Source organism: Dendrobium catenatum, unplaced genomic scaffold (genome assembly GCF_001605985.2).
Source record: "Dendrobium catenatum unplaced genomic scaffold, ASM160598v2 fragScaff_scaffold_911, whole genome shotgun sequence".
NCBI lineage: Eukaryota > Viridiplantae > Streptophyta > Magnoliopsida > Asparagales > Orchidaceae > Dendrobium > Dendrobium catenatum.
The window spans coordinates 968409-996340 of record NW_021319373.1 but is presented as its reverse complement, the minus strand read 5'-3'; the positions used below and the strand labels follow the sequence as shown (position 1 = coordinate 996340).

The following is a 27932-nucleotide window of genomic DNA, read 5'->3' as shown; positions in this document are numbered from 1 at the left end:
TTAATTAATTTATTTATTAATTGTTTAATTTATATTAATTAAGTAAGCAATAATAACTTTGAGGCGTCTAGGGTTGGCCTTTCATCTTTTCTTTTCGTCGTTGCTGTTCGGCTTTTGTTGCTTTGCAGGAGGTGTAGAATTTGCGCGCGTCGCTACTTCGGCTCCTTCGTGGCTGTTCGACTTCGCTCCTTCGACGATTTTCCGTTCCTGTCGGGTCGGAAGTTACGAGATTTTGATCGGAAGCAACAACGGGAGATTTTGAATATCACCGATCTATAAATTGTCCTGTAAAGAAGCCCTGTTTCCACTGTTGCCCAGTGCGCGAACGAGAGAGCGAGACATTGCGGCAGCTCGAGACCTAGAACCAGAACCAGAACGAGAAGAAGCTACATCAGTGCGTAGAAAAGAGGTCTTGAGCGATGAGCGACGGACATCTCTTCAACAATATCCTTCTCGGAGGCCGCGGAGGATCCGTAATTCTCACCCTTCCCTCCTCACCCCCCCAACTCGAATTAGGGTTTTCTTCCCCATTAATCACAACCTTTTTAAAGAATAGAGATGGTGAAGTTCTTCTTAAAGTGTCTGTTTCTTCTCGCGTTAATCGATTTTGTGCGTTTCGTTTGTGTTTCCCAGTTATGAGTTTGGACTCCCTTCTGCCGTTTGCTTTTGATCTGATTTTTCGAGTAGATTTTTGGTATTTGGTTCTTTGTAAATTTTGAAACTGGAGAAGTATCATCCAATTTTTTTCTATTAGCACCACTCAAATTTATTTCATGAATTTGCCGTTATTTGCAGAACCCTGGGCAGCTTAGGGTCCATTCTGGTGGAGTCGCATGGAGAAAGGCGGGTGGTGGGAAGGTGGTCGAGGTGGACAAGGCTGATATTACTGGTGTGAGCTGGATGAAGGTTCCCAGGGCTTACCAGTTTGGAGTCCGGGTTAAAGATGGATTGTCTTACAAGTTCACCGGGTTTCGTGAACAGGTGCGTATTTCCGCGTCTTTCCTGTTTTTACAAGCCTTAATAGTCTTCTGGATTGAGATTGGTTGGAGATTAGGCGGTAATTTTGTTTGGTAAAAGTTGAGCTATTTGCCGTATTTACCTTTTGGGTAATAAATCCACATGTAAGCTTTATTGATTATTTCCATGTTATTTATTGAATTGAAAACATAGGTTGCTTGTGATGGTAGTTCTGATAAAGAGTGTGATCTGCCGGCTTTAATCTGAACCTGATTTCCGTTGGTTTGATTCTTGCTTGCAAGCATGGTTTCATGCAAAATCCGGAGTATCTGGCAATATAATTAGGGGTAAGCTTGCTGGAATGTGAAAATATACTCATATCAAAAGCATAGAAAATGAAGAATTATATAAGTTTTATCAATGCATTCGCTTTCCTTTAGTTTGTTCTATGTAAGACATGCATATGATTTTGGCTCTTATGCAAATGAGTTGTGCTTTCAAGTATTTTGATTAGCGTGTTAAGTTTAATGCATTATTGCATGATTTTAACTCAACCATTTGAATTTATTTTGATAAATATGGGATTTAGATTCAGTCACAATTTGAATTGCTAATTTCTACATGTTGTTATTTCCTCAATGCGATGTTGTTGATGTGTTTAACCACTTTGTCTACCTTATTGATTTGCTGCGGGTACTTATTACACTGCTTGTTGGTACTTGCTATTTCCTTTTGATTTCTTATTACTTGCCTCCTCTGCGACCCTTCCTTTTTGCCAAATCATTGTTGTTGCATTCTGCTATTCTAATTACTTTCCCACAAGTACCACAATCTTGAGAAGATTGGCATGCCTTAATCCTATTGCTCACTGTTTTGAGGAAAAAAAATCTATTTTCATCCCAGTACTTGAATAATTTAGGTATGTAATCTATGAAAATTTTATATTGGTTGTATTCTTTAGCATCTGGATGTGTATGTAACCCTTGAAAATTTTTGTCATGTTTTTAATCTTTGAGTATTCATGATGCATTTAAAAAAAAAAATCTTAGAGTTATGCACATATTGAAGCCATGGATTTATGTTAATCTTCCATTGCAAAACAACACATTGGAATTTGAAATTTCCTTGAGCTCCCTTTTGATATTTCTTATAAAAATACTACATAGTATGTTCTTGTTTGCACTTTTTATTTAATTTCCTTAGAATTCTTACCCATTACAACACTTTTGCTCATGCTGCAACTGTTATCTTTCTTCTCATGCATGTGGAGAGTTATAAGTTGATGACTGAATATTGTTTTTTAACTTGTATCTGTTCTGTTGGTCTGTCATTACACTAAACTCTAATGATCTGTGATGCATATCAAAAAATGGGATGTGCAATTATTTTGGGCATATTTTGTTGCTTTTGCAATCTTTTTTACCATTTGATCTTAAGAAGCTATTTAAGATGGCATAGAACTGCATGATCATCACTTTGTTGTCGATCATTAATGAAACCTTGCATTTAGGGCACATGGTTCTTGTTAAAGTAAAGGTGATCTCTCACATCTGTAGAACTCACTAATGTTTTGGTCCTCTTCAGTTAATATTGTTGTTTGATGTGTTGAAATTACTAATTCACTATCTTTAATCACGTAGCTAAACAAGTTGTGCTTGCAGTATGACATGCAGGGAGTTATGCATCCATTTGTTTCTACTCATTTATTCACAGTGCATGAGTATATAATTTTCTTGCTCTTAAATGTTATGATTATTATTTGCCCATTTAACATCATTTGCATTATTTATATTTATTTTGTTTTGGTTCCACAGGATGTTAGTAATTTGACCAGCTTCATAGAGAAAAATATCGGAGTAAAGCCTGAAGAGAAGCAGCTTTCAGTCAGTGGTCGAAATTGGGGAGATGTTGAAATAAATGGTATGATGACTTATTGTGAACGTGGAAGTAATAAAAAGAAAATATTGCAATCAACATGCCATGTTATGTTTTATGTTGATATATCTCTGTTTATTTACAAACATAGTTTATAATCTGAACTTTTCCCTTTCAGCAGAAGCATCATATCTTTGGGTTAGGAGGTTCTTGTTACAGGACCTTCTCCGAGGCACCATCTTGACCTTTGACCTTTTCTCTCCACCATTCATATTTTTTACACCAACATGCCTGCAGATCTCATTGTTCATTTCAAAAAATGCAACTATTTTTTTGTTCAAAACATTTATTTGTACCATTTGCATATTCTTATTGCTTTGGTTTTACTGTTTTTGGATGGTTAATGGATTCTGAAATTTTCTACATCTGGATTGTGTTGAACGGAATAAAAATATTCGAACAAGTTTTTAAGCATGAGCCCCTTTTCAGTTACATCGTACATAAAATAGTAATATGTTGATCGTCTTTAATTTTTTGCAAAGTTGTTGAGTTTATATCATATTGATGACCTTTTTTAGACAACAGTGATGCGGTGATGTACATGTTATAATTTTTTTCTTCTTTTGAAATCCTATTCTGTAAATTTACATGCATTTGGAATATTTATGTTCTGAGGCTATTTCTCTGCCAGCGCAGTTTTTCTTTAAAAAAAGTTCTATTATCTTTATACACTTCTTCTTGTCATTGTTATGTAGTCATGTCTTTACCCGGCAAATATTTTTTTTGAAGTCTCTTTTACTAATGGTTCTTCAATTAGCTTTGTGTCTTGAGCGTTCTGTTTATTCTCTGCGTAGTCATGGAATGTTGATGGATGTTATTTTTTGTACGTTCCTGTTTCTCTTTTACTTTTCCAGGCTATGATTGGGGTTTGTTTATGCTCTTCAAATGTACATGCATGTTGACCTTTAATTGCTGTAAATTGTTGCAGGAAACATGCTTACATTTCTAGTTGGTTCTAAGCAAGCATTTGAAATTTCTCTTGCTGACGTTGCTCAATCACATCTGCAAGGGAAAAATGATGTTTACTTGGAATTCCATGTGGATGACACAACTGGTGCAAATGAGGTAACTTATCAAAATATTTGACAGGCAACATTCACGCAGCCAATGATGTTTACTATCATGCCCATTTTTGTTTACTGATCATGCTTTTTTGCGCTGTTAAATTCCTTGTTTATGTGCATGCTATTATACCATAGAGTCATTATTTACTTTCATCATTACTAACAAAAATAATTTCTCCCTTTTCTGACAACATCATATGCTTATCAAAACTAGTTAACAATCTGAATAATAATAGTTGAAAGCTTACAATGATTTGAGCCAAGGCTTTTCTTTTTCTATCCTATAGAAATGAAATTCATGGGCATAGAGGGATTACCCGTATTACCCTAAACCTAGTAGTGCTTTTCCTTTGTCTAGCTTGCTTTTAAGTTTTTGCTATACTTAGCTTTAAATTTGTATAGAAGGCGACCTATGTAATTTATTGGTGATTCATTTGTAGGTCATGAAGCAAAATGGATTACACTTCCACTCTTCTCTAGGTCCAAAATTTTTCTTTCATTTAAATTGATTACCAATCCAATTATATGAGTAATTATTAAATATATTTATAGAATTAATTATGAAAATCCTTTAGGTTGGGTGATTCATGTCATGTTGGTTGTGCAAGATATGAATAAGATGTGGGGGGTGCCTTGCCTTCTTGTTTACTTTGACCTCTTACATGATGCTCATGAGGAGTGGAAAATAACTTCTTAAAAAGCTAGACAGAGTTTGCATCGAATGAAGGAGATGAACCTAATATTATGTATGAAAAGATTGTTGGTTGTAAGAGAGGGTTAGATCCACAGAAGGGACAATTTTGCATTCTTGGGAGGAAAAAAATCTGAAAAAACCCTAGGTATGGCTTACCTTTCGCTGTGTGGAGATTTCTTCCTGTTATCTTATTCAATTCGATGAAGGAATAGATCGGTAGAGGAGAAAATTTTGCATTATCGGGAAGAAAAACCTGAAAAAAAACCCAGGTCTTGCTACCTTTAGCGGTTGTGGAAATTGCTTCCTGTTATCTTAGTCAAGTTTGATGGCTATGATTGAGCCATGTTAAGTATGTGCTTGGATTAGGATATGTCTTTTCTGATTCAACCTTGATTGTCTTATATATTCCAAGGGCAAAATATCTTACAAGTTGGATAATTGTATTTGATTCAATTGTTCATATAAGAAAACAAAAATCCTAATTCATGTAAATATCTATCTCTAAACTTATTGTAGTTGTAGTCCACTCCATAGTGTTCTTTCTCCCCAGCTATTTATTATCTTTCCCTTAGGGTAGTCTATGCCAACCTTTACACCACAACTGACTACTATCTTTTTCATTCGCATTTTGCTATCATCGTAGCAGTCCCCTTTTCTTCAATTGTCGCTCCCACCATTCCAAATGTTCACTACCACATTGCTTATCCATGTTTCATTCAATCTTTATTATGAAACCCATTTCATCCTCGCTCAACCCCACCTCCCTTCCAAATTCTGACCACCACTTTGCACCTCTGACCATTCAATGTTTACCATGAAGTTCATCTCATCCTTGACCCAATTATAGGATTGCTTATATGCCACCGCTAACACTCATACTACCAACGTCACACTTTTGTTGATTTCAAAGTTCTTCCAACCCAAATTGTTTTTTCCCTTTGCTTTGTTATTGCTAACACTCTTCTCACATTATTATAAACTGTAGAATCTCATTGCGGTATTGATGGGCAACTCGTAGACAAGATGACATCCAATGAGTGAAATATGGAGTTGTTGAGTCGATTGACTTTATTTTGGGGGAGTTTGGCGGAGAGAGGGATATGAGAAAGTGAAGACAATATTATATGAACAAGGGAAATTTAAGTGGTTTGCTTTTGTAGTGTACATCCACTACTCAATGTACAGGTGGTTTTCATTATGGAGCCTTTGACTGCCAAGAGGCCTACTTCGCTTGTGAAGGGGACAAGAATTGGCAAAAAAGAGATATTCTTTAAATAACTTTTTAAAGTTCAATTCTCAATAAACATCATGTCCTTGGAAGTATCCAAGTGCCTTATAATGGCTACTTCCTTCTATCCCATTAGTTATAAGAGGTAGCTTGAATAATTGTTGAATAATGTCAAGAAATGATTTGCTATCAGATGCCAATGACATGGATTTTATAGAGTTAAAAAAGTTAGTGGAGATCTACATAGTTTGTCTGTAGAACACGGGAATTGTGGGTATTAGCCATTCTTGTGACATTGGTAGTGTAATGTGGCATGATGATATTACACATGTCTAATAAGATAAAGGCATTTTTTTTAAAGTATGGAATCATTCAATGATTGTACTTAATTGATTTGTTGAGCTATACTAGTAATTGTTTATTGGGCGGTAGAATATAATTAATGTGCCTAAGCCATTTGGTGATGATGAGCTGCAGTTATTTGAAGGAATACAATTATGAAAAGATGGGCAATGAGCTATTTAGGGGCATTGACCTAGCTAACTAGTGACGAGAGCCTAAAGTTCCTTTGAAAATTTAAAGAAGTTCTTGGGATATGCGGTGTAAACATAAATTATTGGTGTTGAGTATCAGGTTTTAGGCTTCTCTGGCATATTGAATAAGCTAAGCTGACCTGGTGAACCCAATAGAGTTGATTATTCATTATTCTTGTGAGATGCTATATATGTATATATATATATATATATATATATATATATATATATATATATAGCTCATATGCACATACATGTCGCTTATATGCAGATATGATATGGCATAACTAGAAGGGATATCTTTCAACCTGCTTTTTTTGTTTGTCATGTGGTTCAATTTTTTGTTTGTTCTACATGAAAATGAAAACGATGAAATAGTGAAATGAAACTTAAACAAGTTAGGTTTGTTTGGTAATATATTTAGAACATGTAAATCTATAATGCAATTTGAAAATGTACATAAAATTATATCTTACTTGGAAGTGTTTGGTTGGATGCAATATAGATTATGTGAAATGATTTATTTTGTTTGGTTGAATTTATCTAGAATATGATATTTCAAAGGAAAAAAGAGAGATTTAATTATTCCAACCAAAATGAGGTGCGGCATGGAAAAAAGATGCCACGATGAACCAACCTTGGTATGCTACATCGGCGTAAACTGCCGCTTATGCAAGTAACTGTGCTTTTCAAAGTCTGCACCTTCATTGATTATATGAAGCTCTTTGACTCCAACATATACAAGATTTGAGTTTTCATTAGCATCAGCAGAGCTCTCACAATCACTGCTCCTTAGCATCCTATCTGCCTCTGATCCCCCATCCTCTGATATGGTCTGCTATGACTAAGATGGCATAATCCGATACGGATACAATCTTGTTGATTATAAACCGACACTGGGATTGTCATTAGTGAGAGTGGATGGATGAGCTGAGGTTGCATTTTGGGGTGGGTCCTCTTCTGGGATATTTCAAATGTTTCCAAGTTTTATTTCACACCCATTTTACTTCAATATCATGCCCTATAAAGTGTAAGACCTTGCAAACTTCTTATTTTATACCCTTGATGCATCCAACCAACGAATGTTGAATGAGTTACGGACACAAATTACTTAAATCTATAAATTGTTCTTGATTTCCTAATATTTTTTCCACAACATGAAGCTTCTTTCTATATGTTACATTCTCCCTTAGCTATTTTTTCACCATAGTTTTATATTATGTTTCATGATTTCTCTAACAGTCGACATTTTGATAACGTTTTGATTACATGCAGTCGAGAAATACTGCATTCATCCTTCTTGTTTGTTTTTCATTCTCAAATAACTTCACCTTTTTTGTTTACCTCCGTCATTGCATCTATATGATATTTTCTCCACAAAGTGAAGCTTCTATTTGTTATGGTCTCCCACTAGCTATTTTTACTTTCATAGCAGTTTTTACAGTATTTTCTACGATTTCTCTCAGTTGACATTCTGATAATATTTTAAAGATATGCTGTTGAGAAATATTGCATGTATCCTTTAACTAATACTTTTTTCTTTACAGAAAGACTCGTTGATGGATCTATGTTTTCACATACCCAATTCAAATACTCAGTTTGTTGGAGATGAGAACCATCCTCCAGCTCAGGTATTTAAATTCTAAACTCATCGAATAAAAACTTGTTAATTATGTAAATAATGAATAACCTGTGTTGATTTATTGGTTTTGGTTTTGAAGGTTTTCTTGGACAAAATATTAGCTAGGGCAGATGTTGGATCATCAAGTGGAGATGCAGTTGTCACATTTGATGGTATTGCAGTCCTAACGCCAAGGTATATAAAATATGTTTTTTTAATATTGTATTTTACTAGTAATCGTTTGTATTTCTTCATTATCTCTTCTATACAATAATCCTTCCCATATGTGAAAATTTCTAAATATTTCTTGCAGAGGGCGGTATAGCATCGAACTTCATCTTTCATTCTTGAGGCTCCAAGGGCAGGCCAATGATTTCAAAATTCAGTACAGCAGTGTAGTTAGACTTTTTCGGTTGCCTAAGGTTCTCAAACCTGCCTATGAATGAATTAGTTAGTTGATGCATGCCACCCAGTAAATTTTTTGTTCAAATATCTCTCCGTTTAAAAGCATTTTAATGCATTATAAAATAACACTGTTTCCATATGATTAGTTATGAATCACTGCTATTTTGGTGTGCCTTATGCAGTCCAATCAGCCTCATACCTTTGTTGTGGTTACCCTTGACCCACCAATCCGTAAAGGGCAAACTATGTATCCGCATGTTGTCATACAGGTAAAACTTTGATTTTCTTCCCAGTTGTATAAATCATCAAACTTCAGAAAGTTATAGACGTTAGCTCATTTTTTCCATTAAAATCTATTAACACGATTCTTTTTTTTCCTTTTTTTTTGTGTGTGCTTTTAAAGTTTGAGACAGAAAGTGTTGTTGAAGGTACCTTGTCAATTAGTGAGGAACTCCTGGCAACAAAGTTTAAGGGAAAATTGACGGAGATGTCGTATAAGGTAATTATTTGTTTCTTTTGAATTTGAGATGTTATTGAACTCTATACAATTCTCGGTTTTCTTTTCAAAATTAATGCATGGACAGTTTCAAAACTTATCTATTGTAAATGATTGCACATGGAACATAATAGAGTGTATACATGAATAATAAAGTAGATGCTAAACAACTTGGAGAATATATTTTAATTGAGTTTAATACAGAAATTTGGATGTTATACCTGGTGATATGTGAGTTGTTAAAAGTAGAAATGATTCTGAGCTTGTACAAGGGAACTAAGGAAGCATTGTTTTCCACTGGAGGATTAAGAGGTAGGTGAGGTGGATTGTTTTTGTTTTGTTCAAGTCATTTAGAAAGATTTAGCTAAACTAAAATTATTATGCAGCCTTTTTTATTTTTTTTATTATGCAGCCTTTAGCATGCATATAGAAATGATCTTGATATACCACACTATACTTTTTCTGATATGCTAATCATTGCAAAAGACATCATGTCCTAATTGTTGCAAAGGACATCATGATCTGTGGTGGGCTTCACATGTAGTAATTGGTAATTTGGAAATCTTTGGTAGCTTACCTACTGACAGTTAATGGCTTAAAAATGCGTATTCGTGAGATAGGAGTTTCCCTGTAAATATTTGGCAATGCCTAAGCATTGGGAATATACGATGGATAGTTTTACGAAAGTAAAATCTATCATTCAAATGGGTTTTCATCCCAGTTAGTTGTCGCAAATAGGCTACTATTGAGGTGCTCGGAGGTCATGACTTTGATAATTTTGACTTGGCATTGACACACAAAAGATGAATTGTGCCTTCTAATAAAGATGGCTGCATATCCGTGCATCTGATACCTTTTTGTTATAGTATGACATTGATGGAATGGAGAATTAGTGAGCTATATTGATGAACGCAATCTCAAGAGTTTCATGCTTTACTAGGTGAGAGATTTTTGTGTTCTGATGGTGTAACTTGATTATTTTTCCAAGTACTATGCTTGCTACTGGGAGAGAAACCAGTCATGCAGTTCTCACTGCCCCTTGTATGAGTAAATGCTTCCATTGGATGCATCAAGGAGGTAGATAGTGGCTTTTTTGGGGTGGTCTCAGAGGCTATTGGTTGGTCCTAGAGAATGCTTGTGACAGGAAAACAATATAGGAAGAGTAACAAGTACTGGATGTTAGGGACTGGATTGAAGGAAGAAATTTGATTGCTTTATTCCTTGCCCTGATATGCGGTCATCATATTTGAAGCTATTGGTAAGATCAAACTGATTCAAATGCTTTCTACTCTAATTTATACGGAGACCTTGGAGCTCTTGTTTTTTTCACTCGAGTTTGCATTTCTTGAATCTTAAAGCATTTCCTTCAAGTATTCTTAATAAAATTAACTGATTGTCATCATGGTTGTTCTAAAATGATGAGCTATAAGCAAAATACTTGACAAAATCATTAGATGACACCACACAAGGCTTGCTATCCCCAAATCAATTGAGAGACATAAATGAGCCACATGGATCCATGAAGGAAACCACACACTTAAGTCGTTCATGCAAATATCATATTCAGCCTCTTATGTTTTCATTAAGTAATATTTTTTAAAGCCCTTAAAATCATTAGACCATAACCCCTAAAAAAATCTAAAAGCTTAACTGCTAAAAATCCTAAAAAAAAATTAAAGAAGTTAGGAACTCAAAGAATTTAGAAATTTGAAGAGAAATGATCTTAAATGTGTAGATTTAAAGAAATAAATTATCAGTGTTTGGAAGATTCTTCGAGGGAGAATTTCTATTTCTTTGTGATAAATACATACAACAAGAACAAAAAATGAGTAATATGTTGAAAATTCTTCAATCTAACCTAGAAATCTATGAAGCACTGACACCGACACGGGCACACGACACAACACAGATACGGGACACGATATTTTTTAAAAATATAGGACACGGGTGCGGCGTAAATTTTTTTTAATATAATATATAAAAGTTAAGGTGACATCATATTATAAATGGCAAGCAATAATAAATCAATGTCATGATAAATTGTTTAGCTTATAACATAAAAATATTTAATACAAAATGTCTAGTACAACTACAAAAATATATATATAAAATACCATTTAGTACAACATGAAGGTTCAACTACTCAATAGATGGAATCATGGAATGATAAAATTAGATTCAAAGGTTGGTCTTTGGCCTTCAATATCATAATCATTAAATATCATTTCTTCCAACTCTGGTTCATCTAGAGAAAGATTTGCAACATCCAATAATCCATATCATCATGGCACTCGAACCCATTTCTAGCAACATCCCACGTCTTGTTATCACCTGTCATATAAAGTGGGGTCTTCCTTGATAGAAGGCAACGATTTGTATGCACATAAACTAAATCTTCAGCTCATTGTGGAGTTATTTTATTCCTCTTCATCGATTGAATAAATGAGTATGTGCTCCAATTTCTCTCACAACAAGAAGAAGATGATACTTGACCAAGAAGTTTTATTGCTATTGTTTGAAGAAGCGGTGCTGAAGCTCCTTGAATCAACAACCACATTTTTGGATTCATCCTCCATCTGTCAATCAAAGATTCTTGATCACCAAAATCCTCTAAATATTTAAAAAACTTTACAAGTTCTATATTAATCTTTCTTCTCTCCTTCTCATTTGGAAAATATCGTTTCAAGCATATATTATCATATTTGACACTTCTAAATCTTTTTGTGGTGAGACACGTTAAGGGTCTTCTTGAAGTCATTATTTACTTGAATACATTCAAATAATACAAAACATATAAAATTATTTATAATTTAAAATTAATTCAAAAGATGAATACAAATATACCTTGGATTTAATGAATGAGTCAAACAATGCAGATGTGTTGCTTTTGGTCTATCTATTCTCAAGAATGATATAGACAATGCTCCAAAAACTTGAGTGTTCATTAAGTGACTTTCTTTCACGTATGTATATAATTTATTTTACTTTTGTTAACATAGAGTCACACATCTCATAAATCAAATGTAGGTATAATTTATCTGTGCCAGCCTCTCTCAACATGTCATAAATCAGATCAGTGAAAGCCTAAATATAATCTACATCATCCCACCACAAATCATCTTAAGACATTTTCTTTCACATACCTTGCCTTCCCAACATCATCTTCTCGATAGCAAAATCACTTCTCACTAATCACCATAGATTGAAGAGTATTTTTTATTTATTTGAATATTCTCAATATGATTATTACAGAATCAAAACGAGTTTCAGCAATAGCTAACATTCTCAAATATGAGAAATCATTAAATATTGAAAGTCTGATTGAGTGGTTCATAATGAAATTCCTGATAAAAAAAATATCATTTGCAACCACTGTTATTCAATGACATTAAATATACATGATTTCATTTGCCTCTGTATTCTTTGCTACACAAATATTTTTTAGAGCAAGATTTAAAATGTGCACAACACATGGAGTCCATAATATATGAGGATAAGTTTGCTCCACAAACAATCCTACAGCTCTACACACTGGTGCATTATTTGTTATACCTGCATAACATTTGATGACCCAATAATGACTATCACCTCTTTAATCAAATTGACAATGAAATATTTATCATTGTATTCTCCTTCACAATTCACAGCTTTAATAAACATTGGACAATTCTCTGTAACGGCCATGAAATTAATGAGTGGTCTTCTTTGAGGATCAGTCCAATCATCACACATCAAAGTGACTCCTTTTTCTTTCCACACACCTTTTGTTGGTTTAAACAATGTTTCAATATGTGCTCTTTTCCTTTCAAATAATTTTGATCTTAATGCATTGTAGCCAGGTGGAACATAACCTGCAAAGGTTGTTATCATGCAAAAGTGAATGCATTTTTGTTATGATAATTTCTTGCAAGGTTGAAAGAAAGTCCAGGTGAAAAAAACATCCATGCAATTTCACCATCCAATTCGTCTCGCTGCTGCATGTTAAAAGACTTCTCTAAAGCACTACTGGCAACTCCTTTTCTTTTCTTTGAATCATATCCTTCACTTCTATATGATAATGAATGATCAACTCCAACAGATGAAGAAGAAGTGTGGAATGAACCATGGGTAGATGACAAATGTATCTCTTTAGGAAGTGGCCTTTTGATCCTAGATTCAGCTTCGTCAATTTGTCTGTTCAATTCAATCAACTGTGATGTAGTAATCTTAGGACACATTTTAATTACATGACCAGAAATCTTAAGTAGATGTGCTTTCATTCTAGAATAAGATCCTTTGTAGATGACACCACAATAATTACATTTGAATGACACATTCCCTCATTCTTCAAAAGCTTTTCCTAACTTTGTAACATGAATTCATAATGACTTATCAGTTTCTACATATGGCTTTTTTGTACCACTCCCATCAGCACTAGAGCTCATTTTACTTTTATCTTTTTAAATTCATTGGTGAAGTAAAAAAAATAAAGGCTTAATAAATTGGGTGGCATATTGTAAAATAATTAAATTGGGTGGCATTTTACTTTTATCTTTTACTATTGCATCATGCGTTATGACTATCATATTAAAAAATAATTAAAAATTTGCAGCTATACCGGGGGTCCAAGGGGTGCTGCCCCCTAGCAGGATTCGACTTGAAAAAAATTTTTATTGTAAGAATGAAAGCGCAGCGAAATCGTAGCAAAAGCGCAGTGAATACGCAGCAAAAGCGCATTAAATAAACAAATATTTATTGTAAGAGTAATTTTAATCCAAAACAAATAAAATACTTTAAAAAATATGCTCTTCTGATCACAAATCTATGGAATCATTGATAAATGAAGAGAAATGGCGAATGGAGAAAAAAATGGCGAAATCAACTTACATGTTTGAAAAATTTTCTGCGGTTTGGTGTCGGCTTCCCTCGGCTGCGCGCAGAAACTAAGGGTGTGATCTCCAGCCGATCGCTACTCGCAGGAAAGATCTTCAGCCGACCGCTGCTCTCCTCAATCTCTTGGGAAGACCACGAATACGAATAGGAATACGGGATTAAGGAGAAGATGAAGACTCGGGCGTGAACCGACTAATATTGAATAGCAGGGATTAGGGTTTTTATTTAATTAATTAATTATACAAATAGGCGGACATGCGTGTCCGGTACGGTTTAATTTTTTTTTAAATGGGTCACACTAATGACGTGTCCGACACGTCTCGCCATGTCGGACGCGTGTCCGTGTCCGACATTGCATACCCTCTTAAAACGAAGTGTCGGTGCATCAGAGCTAGAAATAAGTTGGGAGGATAACAAGGGAATTGAGGGACAATTGTCAGTGGCATCGAGAGGTTGTTAGGGATTCTAAAATCACAAAATACTGAGAAAATGAGATGAAGACATCATGCTTGGGAATTAATTCAGGTTTCCAATAAATTTCATGCAAATAAAACCCATCAGCATTAAGTAAAATTTTTATAGATTTGTTGCCAAAAATTCACTATAAATTAATAATCACAAACTAATTCGTAGTGCTAATTGAGCTTATTATTTTTTTCTTGTGGAATTCTATCAGCATTTCAAGCCAATAGAATTGCTGCCATAACGAATTTGCAAAAAAAAAAAAAAAAAGAAAAAAAAGATGGTAATTCCATGCTTTCATTTAGTTTCTGGATTATGGCTCTTCTGTATAGGAGTATTTTCTCCTACAAACAGTAACAGATGGGGGAAGTGCTTCACTATTTTTGGAGCCACTTGGTTCGTTTGAGAGTTTACCCATCTTTGCAAGCTTCACTTCAATTTGCCTTTGTGTTGGGGTGATTTATTGATAATGCATTTCTTTTTTAGTAGACATTACAATTCAGTGATAAAATCTTCCATAATAGGAGCCACTCGTGTTTTTCTATTAATCCCCTTAATACAGAAGGATCAAATAACTTTAATGTGGCAGAGTAGCTATTATTCATTATGTAAGGAGGAGGAATAAAGGGAGAGCTGTTTAGGAAGGTTTCCAGTTATGTTTATTATATGTTAGGGATGATTTAATTAGTGAGGTTTTAATTATAAAACTTCCAATTCTGCTCATTATATGTTAGGAAGGATTAAATTAGGAAGCTTCCAATTCTGTTTATTATATGTTAGAAAGAATTTTGTTTGGGAGATTTTAATTAGGAAGCTTCCTATTATGTTTCTTACGCGTTATTGATATTCATGGGGGAGTTTATCTAGGGTTTGAGCTTATGCTTTGCTGAAGTTAATTCTAGGGTTTGCTGTGAGTTTCCTAGCAGCGTCTAGGGTTTTTCTTCTCTTTCACTTGCTATTTTCGCATTCACTTTCTACCAAATTGGTATGAGAGCGGAGAGATGGTAATAAAGAAGGTGAATGCGTTGGAAGGCAAAGTGGAGGAAATCAAATCTCGGATGGAGGAATAGTTCTCAACCATTGAAGGAATGTTTTCAACCATGGAAGAAAGGTTTTCAACCATGGAGAGCCTATTGAGAGGGATTGAGGAAAAGATGAGGAAGCTCATTTTGAGGTGCAATAAAAAACTCTATTGGCGGTTCTGATTACTAATCCTAATCAAGATTTGATGGGATTCCCTTTGCCAAATCTAAGGGAAAGGAGATCGGATGGGAGAAGTTCGACAAGGAGAGTTTCTTTCATCAAGAGCCACCTCTCAGGGATTCGATAAGGTGCGAATCAGGGTTTCTAAATGGGGGAAAACAAGGAGAGAATTTTGTAATGGAGGTGGTAGGGTGATCAACCACTATTGGAGGCATTTTGGGCAAGGAGAGTGGACGACTTAAGAGTGAGATGAGCCGAGCCATGGGGATTGGGTCATGGGAGGAGGATGGAAGAAAGGTGGGATTCCCACTATCGATACAAGGGAAAATATGGAGGGATGATTCTATCAAATATTATGTATTTTATTTTGTATTGAACATTAGTATGTTTTTATGTTCTTTTCTCTTTTTTTTTTAGCTATCCAATGATGGGAAAGCATCCAATGATTATGGTAGGTAGTGCTTGGGGCTTGGTAGACCTTTGATTTGCTGACTTGATTGGTCCTTGGCTGCTGCTGGTCCACGGTTTTGGAGCCCATGGTGATGTGTGGAGGAGGTTGGTTCATTGAAGTTGAGCTCATTTTCTTAGTTGCTAGCTCATTAATTATGAGTTGAAGTTTTGTAGCTCATTAATGTTCAAAAGGTAAGCTCATAAGTTGGATTCAATTTTTGGAGTGGACTTGTCCCTTCTCCTTCCCCTTTCTTCTTGAAAATATTCCCTTGTCTCTTGAGAATCCATGGCTATGTTTGGGCTTCCTGTGCTGGATGAATTTCGTGCCATTGCTCCTTGGTTTTCCGGCTGGTTGTTGGTTTTCCGAGCTGGGGGGCCTTTCCGTGTCTTTTGGCGCCTCGGTTATGTGCGGACCTCTTTGGTCCTGTGGCTGCCTCTTCGGTTCTTTGACTGGGTTGTTTTTCCTTGAAAAACAGGGGGAAATCCGTGACTTATAATGCTTGGGTTCTTGTGGAATTCATTAAAGTGGCTGTTGGCATTCTCCTTTCTTACCTATAAATATGAGATGTTTTGTGGAGGAGTAGTTGAAGATTAAAAGCATTTTGCTATTGACCTGGGGGTTATTGGAAAAGCTTGCGAGCTTGTTCCATCTCTTCTTCTTCTATCTCTTTGGAAATCTTGCGAGCTCTTTCCACCCTTCGTCTCGGCTTCTAACCTCTTTCGTCTCTCTGCAAGTTTCACTCCATCTGTATTCTTCTTCTTGAGCTTTAGTGGTGTTTGTTGGCTGATTTGGGTGCATTTGCTGGAGGAGTTTGGATTGATCGTGCACCATTGGTTTTCTAGTCCTAAAGCACTTATTTTACTTAAACTACATTTCGATGCATGTGAGGAACCCGCTCTGTCGGTTGTCTGAGGATAGCTTGTTTTTATTTTCTTTGTTTCTTTGAATTCTCTTTTAGTTTTCTTCGTCGGATTTCGGATGTTATAGATGGTTTCTACGATTTGAATCAAGTCTGGTTAGGTTCTGTCCATTGTTCTCTTATTTTGGCTTTTCTAACTAGTGTGCTCGCATCAAGGGATCACATGAACCGTTATACTGGAGGTGGAAGAAGCTACTTGGGGTAGTGACGATCGGTGAGAAAGTTGAAGATGCGAATGATTGAGGAGAGGAAGAGTGAGAGTTCAATAAGTGGTACACAAGATCCCTCCAAGGATAAACTGATCGATAAAGAGAAAGATGTGAATGAAGAGGGCAAAATAAATTTGCGAAGCCAAGCTAATAATGCTGATCAAAACCTAAGTTTTGTGTAAAGTGATTCTACCGAGACATCCAAATCCCAAGAACCTTCGTTTTCAGAATCCAAAAATGAAGATTTGAAAGACATGAAAACCAAGCCAACATCTGAGAATGAAAAACCAGTGAAAACACATTTGGTTTCTACTAGGGTGGGTATTTTTGAAGATAGAAATGTTGAGGTTGAGATACAGGAGGCTGCTAATATAGAGTTCTCAAAGGACAAAATTGACATCAAATTGATTGAGCTGGAAGATTCAAATGATTGAATTTAGGCTATGAGTGCAAATATCTATAATTCATTGGAAAGGCATACCTGGTCTAATGGTGGAGGTTTCAATTATTATCCAGTTCGTGCTTCTGCTGCAGGAGCCATTTCATAACTTATTAAAAATGAAAGTTTTCCACCTGCTGGGCACCCCTCTTGCAAGTTCTGGTTAACATGATTAGTATTGGAGATGAAATCTCTGTTTCAATCTTCTTAGACTCTGATTGAGGCTGGGCTGATAAGGTTTCTGTTCACATTCCTGTATTTGTCTCCAATATAGCTAGTGTTATTTTGAGGGACATAACACCTATGCCAGAACCTTGGCCTCAGGTGCTTGAATGCGGGTTAGCTGCTTTAGCTGATGTAGCACATTTTTGGAAAAGTTCTCTACTGGATAATATCCATCATCCAGAAAACGGGAACGGAGATCTGGTTGGGCCTCCACTGATAAATTATTCTCGAATTTATCACAGAAGGCTTAGCTTATGCCTGTTATTTAAGAATGTGGATGATCATAAATTTGTTGTTTCTGGAACATAACATCATCATCATGCATTGCCGATGCCTCACGTTGCTTGCATTGTCATGAGGTTCATTACCGAATGGGTTGAAGTGAATAGCTTAAAAATTACTGATTTGTTAGCAGTGTGGTCTACCCTGATTGCTGAATGGGATTTATGGGAAGAGATGGAGCAGGAAGCAATTTCAATTCTATTCAGGAAGCTGTTAATTTGCAAAGAAAATTGAAAGCATTGCCGGGGGGCCCACCTTGCGGTGCCCAAGTGAGCTATTATTCATTATGTAAGGAGGAATCAAGGGAAAGCTGTTTATAAAGGTTCCTAAATAAGAGAGAACTATTTAGTAAGGTTTTCAATTATTTTTATTATATGTTAGGAAGGATTTAATTAGGGAGGTTTTAATTTGGAAGCTTCCAATTCTGCTTATTATATGTTAGGAAGGATTTAATTAGGGAGGTTTTAATTAGGAAGCTTCCAATTATGTTTATTATATGTTAAGAAGAATTTAGTTAGGGAGGTTTTTATTAGGAAGCTTCTAATTATGTTTCTTATGTGTTATGACTATCTAAGGGGGAGTTTGTATAGGATTTAAGTTTATGTTTTGCTGAAGTTTATTCTAGGGGTTTTTGTGAATTTTCTAGCAGCGTCTAGAGTTTGTGGGAAAGTCGATCTACCTCTTGATTAGTAGATCAATTGTATCTTGTATTGTTTTTGAAGAAAAAAAAATATCCATTATCTTTGTGTTCCCACATTTTTCTTCTCTTTCACTTGCTATTTTCACATCCACTTCCTATCATAATCTTCCATATTTCTTCTACAATTCGATGTCGTTGCCAAACTTTTGGCTTTTTACTATTGCTATCCATTATATATCCTCAAAGAAATTTATATCAAACGAACTTTGTAATAGAAACCCTTGATGCACCTCAATAGGAGATTTTATTGTTGGTCCATACATTTCCTTGATTGAAGCAAATAAGATGTAAGATGTTGTCATCCCTGTCTTTAGATGCTGAGAGTTATACCCTCATAATATCCAAATCATTATCCTATTCATTACCTTCACCTGATTGTCGTTATAAGGTGTGAAAGGCATTTCTTCTTATATTTTGTGATCATCAACTTCCATAGAAATTTCTAATGGTACTGAGGAATATGTTGTCCTTGTTAGAAATAGTAGTGGTGTGTAGCCTCAAAGTGTTCCATACGTGCTAAAGAAAATAACTTATTGATTCCTTACTTGTAATAAGCTTTTTTCAAGGAATTAATACACCATCTTATTAAAATGATTGATGATAATTAAGAGTTAATTGAGTCCTTGTCGAATATCTTGTAGCCCTCCCAATTAGTACGTGAAGATGTATTCTTAATAGGGGATGAATATTGGAAGTGGTGTATAGAGACTTGTCTTTTGGTTTGATTGCTTTGAAGTGCATTAGAGAATTCATTGCAATGAATTGGTGCAGACCTAAGTGCATTTTTGGCCAATAAATGTAACATTTCGAATTTTAGAGGTTTTGCTCCATTTTAAATTTTTATGCCACGCTTGAAGTGTGTGCCTTTCTTATCCAAGTTAAATGGTTGGTATCCTTTGATAATACATAAATGATACCTATGGTAAAGAAGCCCATTGTTTTGCCTTGGTCAGGAGCCTCCAAGTCATCTGGGTTTGTTGTTTATAACATACACTCTTCATAGTGTATGGACAATACCGACATGGCCACAAACACGGTCATGAAAGTGCTTTTTATAAGTTAGGAAAGCATTTCAGTTTATTATGTGCATTCCTTTTATCACCCCTGTTGAATTGTTGTAGGACGCCAAGTGCCTATCGCAACTTGGATTAATAATGTTTGATGATTAGTGTGTAAGATTGCCTCATTTCCCAATAGAGAATGACTGTGATGTTTACAATTAAATATAAGACTAATAAATTTGTTACAAGTAAGATAATAGTTGGGGTTTCCATGCTACATCTTTAAATGATAGGATTGGTCGATCTTTGTTGATGAGGGTGACATTGATAACATAGCTAGACACATTCGTCTCTTTACTCAAATGAACAATATAGGCTGAGAATGCAGTGTTAATATTTATTTTTGAGTTGCTGAAAGGTATTCTCCACTTTTCTCCCCACTAAAAGGTTCTGCCAATATGTATAAGCACATGTAAAGATACAACCAATATTGTGAAATAATTTATGAACTTGCATATATGGTCACAACTCACAAGTTTCCATAGAAGTTCGAAATTGTGTACGGTTTTGGATTATCCTCAGATTATTGAGACTTTGGCTAGGTCTATTTGAAAGTTCTGCTTCGCCCACAATGAAATCTATGTAAGTTTAAGACATACAAACTTTTACTTTTTGAGATAAACTATGAGTATAATATCTTCAAAAAGACTCAACTTGTTCCATGTATTGTTGTTTATGGCCGTCTCCTTATCCCCGCTCCTTCCTCTTATCATATTCTTATTTATGGCTATCTCCTTATCCCCGCTCCCTCCTCGTTTATGTATGTATATATATATATAATTTTTTTATTTTATATTTTTTTATTATTCCATAGAAATCTAAAAAGCCTTTCCCACCATTTCCTGACTCCCGCATGTAGTTTTTTTATACACAGAAATGATGGAGCCGTCACACTTTCAGTACATCAGCTTTTACATTATATATAAGAATGGGTCAACCCGTTTTAAGATTGGCACGACTCGAAAACTTGACCCAGATTTTTTGGGTTAGGGTCAACCCGTTTTAAGAATGGGTCGGGTTCGGGTTCAAATTTTCGATCCGTTTCAAATTCCGGGTCGGGTTCAGGTCAACCCGGAAACTCGGTTTTGACCCAAAAATGGAAAGTGTGAGCATAAAATAGTTGATTGGGGCGCAAAATGCGTTTTGGCTAAATATTTCTATAATTTTATCCTCTTTGGTTTTTTCTCTATGCTGTTTGGAGAATCTTAAGCCTGTTTAGGGTTTGCTATTCCTTTTCACCATGTCTTTGTCGTGTTTTTGTGTGAACCAACATTTTGAAGGTATCCTGACGCTTCTTCACCTTCCTTAGAAATCCTTCCGATTCTTTGATTTACCAGCGGGTTGAGTCCGGATTGAAATTTCTGACCCGTTTGCAAAATAGGTTCAGGTCGGGTCAAATAGCTGCGGGTCAATATCAGGTTCAACCCAAACTTGATTTTCCCACCCCAAACCTGCCCCCCCCCCCCCCCCCCCCCGCCAAAATAAAAACTTGCTGGCTCTGCCACTTCCTCCTGCCATAAAAATACTCCCTCTCTAAAAACACACCTTGTTCTCAAGGTAGAAGGATGAGAAATGCCTCCTGATCCTCTTGTTTGGCTCCCATGCAGTTTTATTTTTCAGCCCGGGCTTGTACTGGATCTCGAAGTCATAACCTAGTAATTTGGAAAGCCACCGCTGATGCTATATCATTTGTTCTAGCAGAAACTTCAAACTCCTCTAGTCGGTTCTGACTATGAAGTGTCGCCCCAACAGGTAAGGACGCCACTTATGTATTGCCAACACTATTGCCATCATCTCCCTTTCATACACCGACTTCAGCCTGGCCCTAACAGTTAAAACCTGGCTAAAATAAATTATGGGTCTCTGACTCTGCGTGAGGACTGCCCCCAACCCATAGCCTGATGCATCAGTCTCCACTACAAACGCCTAATTGAAATATGGTAGCTCTAACACAAGGACATTTGAATGGCTTTCTTTAGCTGCTCAAACACCTGGGTGGTTTTTGGGACTATCATTCTTCAATTGTTCTATATATGACCATGCTATAGAGCTGTATCCCTTCTCAAACTTCATGTAGTATCCTATGAGTCCCAAAAACTCCCTCAACTCCTTCAGGGTTTTAGGCAATGGCCATTCCAACATCTCTTTAATTAGCCTTTCAATTTCATCTTTATGAACTTATGAGTACTGGTAAGGTCGAACACTGATAGTGGATACCCCATTTTTAGGTTGATGCCATACTCATGCTCCGTTGGGGGAGATAGGCCTTAAGGTAATGGGAACACCTTACTGAATTGTTGCAGGAGTGGCTGGTCTATCTCTGGAACTTCCTCTTTCTACAACTCCATCAAGTAGCCTAGCCCTTCTCCCTGTATCGCTTTGACCATAATTTTGAGTGAAACCATGGTTCTGCATAGACTTGCATCTCCTTGCAACACCACCTTCCCCTCCACTTGAATCTCCATCATCAAAGTTTTCCAATCCACATTTATTTCCCCTATCATCTGTAACCACTTCATCCCTAAGGTCCCATCAACGCTTTCCAAATTCAAGGGAAGAAAATCTTCCATATTATGTAGGTCCTAGAGTATTAGCACCAACCTCTTGCAAATCCCCCTACTCCTATCCACCTTTCTTGTTCCTATCATGACTCCAAAGCTCCTTGTATCCACCAACTTCAATCCCAATTGGTTTAGAACCCAATTTGAGATGAAGTTATGAGTAGCCCCGCTATCCACCAAGACCACCACTGGCTGCTGCTTGATCTGCCTCTTTACCTTCATGGTATGATTTGGAGTAAATCCCAACGTTCCAACAAGCAATCCTTAAACTCCTACGATGAGATCGAATATCTAGCCTTCCATCATTGGAACCAAGCGAGAGCTTTCCCTTCCAGACATAGCCCTGTGGATGTAAGCTTCTCCTCCTCTCTCGACCCATTCACCATGAAATACCTCTCCACCTTATGTGTATCCTCCCATTTGAATACCAGTATCTTCAACTTACTCACCCTAGCATTACATTGCCCCAATAGCTTCTTCCTCATCAAGTGTAGTAGTTGTTGTGATCCCTCCATATTTCCCCCGTATATTGAGGATGGGAATCCCACCTTTTCTTCCACCCGCCTCGCATGACCCAATCCACATGGCTCTACTTGTCCCCCTCCTCCGGCCGTTTGCTCCATTTCCCAAAAGACCTTCCATAGTGGTTGACCACTCCACCACGACAGTCCCCCCCTCCCCTCCCCAAAATCTAAAAGCCCAATTCCGCCCCTTATCGAGCCTTACGTGGTGGATCTTGACCACCTCCTCCTCCGATGGCTCACTCCCATTGCCTAAAATGGCTCTCATAATGGTCGGCCACCCTACCACCTCCGCCAAAAACTTTCCTCCTTGCAGTCCCCTCATCCAAAAACCCTGAAATATCTCTTAATAGAGCCCTAGGAGGTGGTTCTTAATGAAAGAAACTCTCCTCATCAAACTCCTCCCGTCCAATCTCCTTTCCCTTCTATTTGACCAAGGAAATCCCAGTCAAATCTTTGTTAGGGTTAGCAAACGGAATCGTCGGCTAAAACGCAGAGTTTTTGATTGCTTCTCCAAGAGCTTCCTCATCATCTCCTCCAATCCTCCATATCGGTTTTCCATGGATGAAAACCTTCCCTCCATGGTTGAAAATCTTCCTTTGATTGTTGAGAACTTCTCATTCATCCCGGATTTGACTTGCTCCACTTCACATACCAATGCTTCCGTCATCTTTACTGCCATATCTCCCAAAACCTCGCTCTAATACCAATTTGATGCGCATTGGAAGTAAAAACAATAAGTAAACAATAAGAAAAATGTAGGAATCCAAAGATTAGGGCTGAAATTTGATTATCTCTTCAACAAATAATGCAAGATACAATTGATCTACTATTCGAGACGTAGATCGGCTCTCTCACAAACCTACAACAAGCACAAATTATCTCCTACCCTAATCCTAGACAAATCTCTCTCTTAAATAACCCTAGTACACAATAACACAAAAATAACCTTCATAAACAGCATAAATATAATTTAGGAAATATTCCTAAACAATTAAAACCTTCCAAAGCACATCAATCATAATTAGGAAACCTCCCTAAATAGCTCCCCTTGATTTCTCCTTTTTCCATAATGCATGACCGCTCTCTTGAACCCCACAAGGCTGGCCAAACACCCTTCCCTTGGCTCCCTTCTTGATTCTGCCTAGGCCCCCTCTTGCCATAACAGAGCGGTGCCAATTCCAAATAAGCTAAATTAAAATTTCTATCAACCTTGCCCTCACTTTGTGGTTGTCTTCTAGGTATCTATTTTTTGGATGTGGATATTGGTTTTGTAGATGGATTCGATGTACATGTTGGAGAAATATATCATTTGTTGTAATTGGTGATCAATCAACTCAATCCTTGGCAATAGGTAATTATTTTTTTTTATAATTCAATGCTTTATAATTGATGAACAACCTTCTACGACCTTTTTTTTTTGTTGAAACTAACACTAGTAGTGATCTGCTTATTCATATGCCCCCCTTCTCCATCATCAATTACTTGTCATCGTATCTCTAATTTTTTACAGTGAGTGCTAATAGATAATCCGATTTGGTAACTGTGCTACCTCAGTGAGAATTCATGTTCCATAACTTTTTTGCGACAGTTGCTTAAGGTGTAGAAATCTCTACGAGAGTTGATTAAGAAGGCTTCATTTGGGATGACTTTCTTACTGCTTCTTAAAGCAGTTTTCTAGTACAAAAACTATTTGTACTAGTAACTGCTTTAAGAAGCAGTAAGAGAGCCTTCCCAAACAAAGCTTAAGTTGCTTCTTCTAGGTAGAGTTCATTGAAAATGAAATAAATGCAGTCTTTTTCTATCATGCATTCCTACGTCTACTACGGGTGCGTTTGGGACGACTGCAGTTTTCTGTAAAGTAGGTTGCAAAATTGTTGTACAGAAAGCTGCTTTCAAAAATTGTTGTATAAAAAGCATTATATTCTGTTTGGGAAGTATAACTGTTAAGTTGTTGTGCTGCAGCTTTATGCAAATAAATTACCTTTATACCCTTATATATTGAGATGAAAAAAAAATGTAAATGTCAAAATTTTCAATGAAAATTCGCTTGTTGTGGAAAAGCCATAAATCAGTTAAATTTTTCCGTCATCGGCGTCCAGAAATATATGCCTCGACAACCACCGCGACTGCAACACCGGATAATTAGACTCTGAAGCGAAACAAGTCTAGATCCGTTTCTCCCTCACCGCCGGAAAGATGAGGAGAAAATCGTTGCCGGATTCCTCCTTAGCTCCTCCACCTTCCCGCGGCGGTGCCGTCGGGGAGTCTGAGAAGCAGGATCTTCTTCTTCTGTCGACGGCGATCGCCAACAGCGACGACCTTGCCCCTTTCGTCCGCAAAAAAGCCTTTGCCTCTGGCTGCAACTGTTTCTGCTGTCCAAATTTCAGCTTGGACTGTTTTTGTATTTGTTTTCGCTGTCTAGATTACTGTGGAGATAGCTGAAGTTGCATTTGTTATTGGGGCTGTTGTAGATGTTGTGGCTGATGTTGTTTTGTTGCTATCACGGCGTATTCCAATGCTTGCATGCCTCTGATGGCCTATTGTAAGCCATCAATGTGATCATTGGGTTTGGTTCCTACTGGTTTATTTTTTGCAGTACCTCTGCAATAACAATCGTCGCCCGCTTCTTTTTTCCCATCTTTGGGTCTCATCTCTGGTTGATGTTACCAACAACTGGTATTTGCTATCGCCTTGGGATTGGCAATGCTAGAAGAAATGGGTAGTATTATCTTTTAGGTTTCATTATTTTTTTTGTTTCCTGGATAGTTTTTATTTCTTGCTACTAGGCCAGTCATCGTATCACTTACCTCAAGCAAATAACAAAGGAATAAAATATTTAAGAGAACAAATAAACAGGGAAACAAATCCTAAATCCTATTATGAAAAACAAATAACGAATCTCCTTAATTAAATGATTTTTTTTCCTTAATTAAATGATTGTAAATCGTACAAGTTGAAAAACAAATTTTGCTTGGGAGGCTTGACCGAGATCCTGCCATGTTTGCATAACTGTTTGAAATACTTCTTCCGTCTAGAAGATGGCTATTTGACATAGTTTTCTTTGCATTATATTACTTTGCATTTGTTGATACCTTAGCTGGGTAATTCAGAAGGCAATGCTAATCCTCTCTTTGCACTTTTAGGGGCTAATTCATGAGGAGTTCACCAGAATACTGAATGCTTTATCTGGTGCGAAGGTCACTAAACCAGGAAGCTTCCGAAGCTGTCAAGATGGCTACGCAGTGAAATCATCCCTTAAAGCTGAAGATGGATTGCTATATCCGCTTGAAAAGGGATTTTTCTTTTTGCCTAAACCTCCAACTCTCATTTTACATGATGAGGTATCGGCTACATGCGGGCTCCTGCGGTGCTACATTACCTTAAAATTGAATTTTAGTTGAGTTGACTGGTATGTTTCTCCTGCCAACCTATGCAGATCGAGTACGTTGAATTCGAACGGCATGGCGCTGGGGGCTCAAGTGTTTCTTCACACTACTTTGATCTGCTTATTAAGCTAAAGAATGACAATGAACATTTATTTGGAAATATCCAAAGAAATGAATATCACAACCTTTTTGACTTTATTAGGTTAATCAAATTATTCTTTAAACACAGCATTTTAATGTGTATAGTCTTTCCTAATACATGCAGTTTTTCACTTAATACAGTGGAAAAGGATTGAAGATCTTGAACCTTGGTGATGGACGGGTTACCAATGGTGTTGCTGCTGTTCTTCATAATGATGATGATGATGCTGTTGATCCACATCTTGAGCGGATTAAAAATGCTGCTGGTGGCGTGGAAACTGATGATGAGGTGTGTGTTCAATAATCTCTAGTAGTTATGAAAGTTGCTTATGGCTTCGGTTGGGACTACTTTCTCGCTGCTTCTTGAAGCAGTTTTCTAGTTGAAAAAATTTAATTTTTTACTAGAAAGCTGCTTTAAGAAGCATCAAGAAAGCCGTCCCAAATGAAGCCTATGTTTACTATGTGCGATGACGCATCCATTTATAGTTATTTCTTTCTTAAAGTGGTTTTGGAATTCATTTCTGATTATCTGCATGCTTTCAGGATGAAGATTTTATTGCTGAGAAAGATGATAGTGGATCTCCAACTGATACTTCTGAAGAGGAGGAATCTGATGCTATTGAAAGTGGGGCTGAGAAAGAAGTAAATCAGAACATTTTTATTAATACTATGTTTCATTTTAATTTAATTTTGTAGATCTACTTATGTTGAAAATGTTGTTTCTTACAATCCACTACTCAGAAACCTTCTAAGAAAGATTCTAAAAAGGAAGTTGTGAGTAAAGCGTCATCCTTAAAGAGGAAGTCTAAAGATGGAGATGATGATTCAAAGAAGAGAAAGCAGAAGAAGAAGAAAGATCCACGAGCACCAAAAAGGGCAATGTCTGGCTTTATGTTCTTTTCAAATGCTGAAAGAGAGGTCAGTTACGAATGCGTTGCATTGGCATTTAAAATCGAGCATATTATATTTGTTGGATATGTTTGTTGCAGAATCTCAAGAAAGCAAATCCTGGAATGTCATTTACTGATATTGGAAGAGCTTTTGGGGAGAGATGGAAGAAGATGTCAGGTGATTGATTGAAAAGATTGTACTTTTTTGGAAGTCCAGATGAATTTCTTCAGCCTTTGTGATCAAATTTCATTTTTTATCTGTGGCAGCGGAGGAGAAAGAGCCTTATGAAGCAATGGCCAGGGCTGATGCAAAGCGTTACAAGGAAGCCATGGCTGGATACAAGAGCGGTGGACCTGCAATTAATGTGGATTCTGGCAATGAAAGTGGCAGTGACTAATTTTTCTTCTTTTATAACTTCTTTGATCACTGAAGTCACTACAGGATGAGCTGACACCATGAACGTTTGTAAACTGGGTAGGTTTTTAATTTGGTGAAGAAGTACAGTATGTTGAAATAACTGCTCTTAAGAGTTTTTACTTCTTGCCAAATAGCCTTCTCTCTTAAGAATTTTGGTGATTTTGATCGCCTAATTGTTACTGACTGTAACTCGTAGAGTAATCAATTTGGCAAGTATATCTCTCTTGGAAGAGAGAAAGATAGATCCTTCAGTTCT

The 27932-nt window shown here is 36.6% G+C and overlaps 1 protein-coding gene across 2 annotated transcripts; it reads left to right on the top strand.

Moving 5' to 3' along the window:
- Nucleotides 1-78: 78 nt before the first annotated feature.
- Nucleotides 79-27932, top strand: LOC110109604 (FACT complex subunit SSRP1). 2 transcript variants are annotated; one of them, XM_020840762.2, is made up of 16 exons: nucleotides 79-473; nucleotides 796-981; nucleotides 2772-2877; nucleotides 3821-3957; nucleotides 7959-8042; nucleotides 8133-8227; nucleotides 8346-8454; nucleotides 8620-8706; nucleotides 8841-8936; nucleotides 25985-26182; nucleotides 26278-26429; nucleotides 26510-26657; nucleotides 26912-27010; nucleotides 27110-27286; nucleotides 27358-27436; nucleotides 27526-27932. In XM_020840762.2, the coding sequence occupies exons 1-16, from the start codon at nucleotides 420-422 to the stop codon at nucleotides 27654-27656; spliced, it is 1938 nt and encodes a 645-aa protein (XP_020696421.1). In that variant the 5' UTR covers nucleotides 79-419; the 3' UTR covers nucleotides 27657-27932. The 2 variants fall into 2 exon arrangements, with proteins under 2 accessions (XP_020696421.1, XP_020696430.1); XM_020840771.2 differs by lacking the exon at nucleotides 79-473 and adding an exon at nucleotides 1171-1304 and having other exon boundaries at nucleotides 840-981.

Coding starts and splice junctions, on each gene's coding strand:
- LOC110109604 (XM_020840762.2), top strand. CDS start 420: ATGAGCGACGGACATCTCTTCAACAATATCCTTCTCGGAGGCCGCGGA. Junction 8,043..8,132: donor AGAACCATCCTCCAGCTCAG/GTATTTAAATTC, acceptor TTGGTTTTGAAG/GTTTTCTTGGACAAAATATT. Junction 8,707..8,840: donor ATCCGCATGTTGTCATACAG/GTAAAACTTTGA, acceptor GTGCTTTTAAAG/TTTGAGACAGAAAGTGTTGT.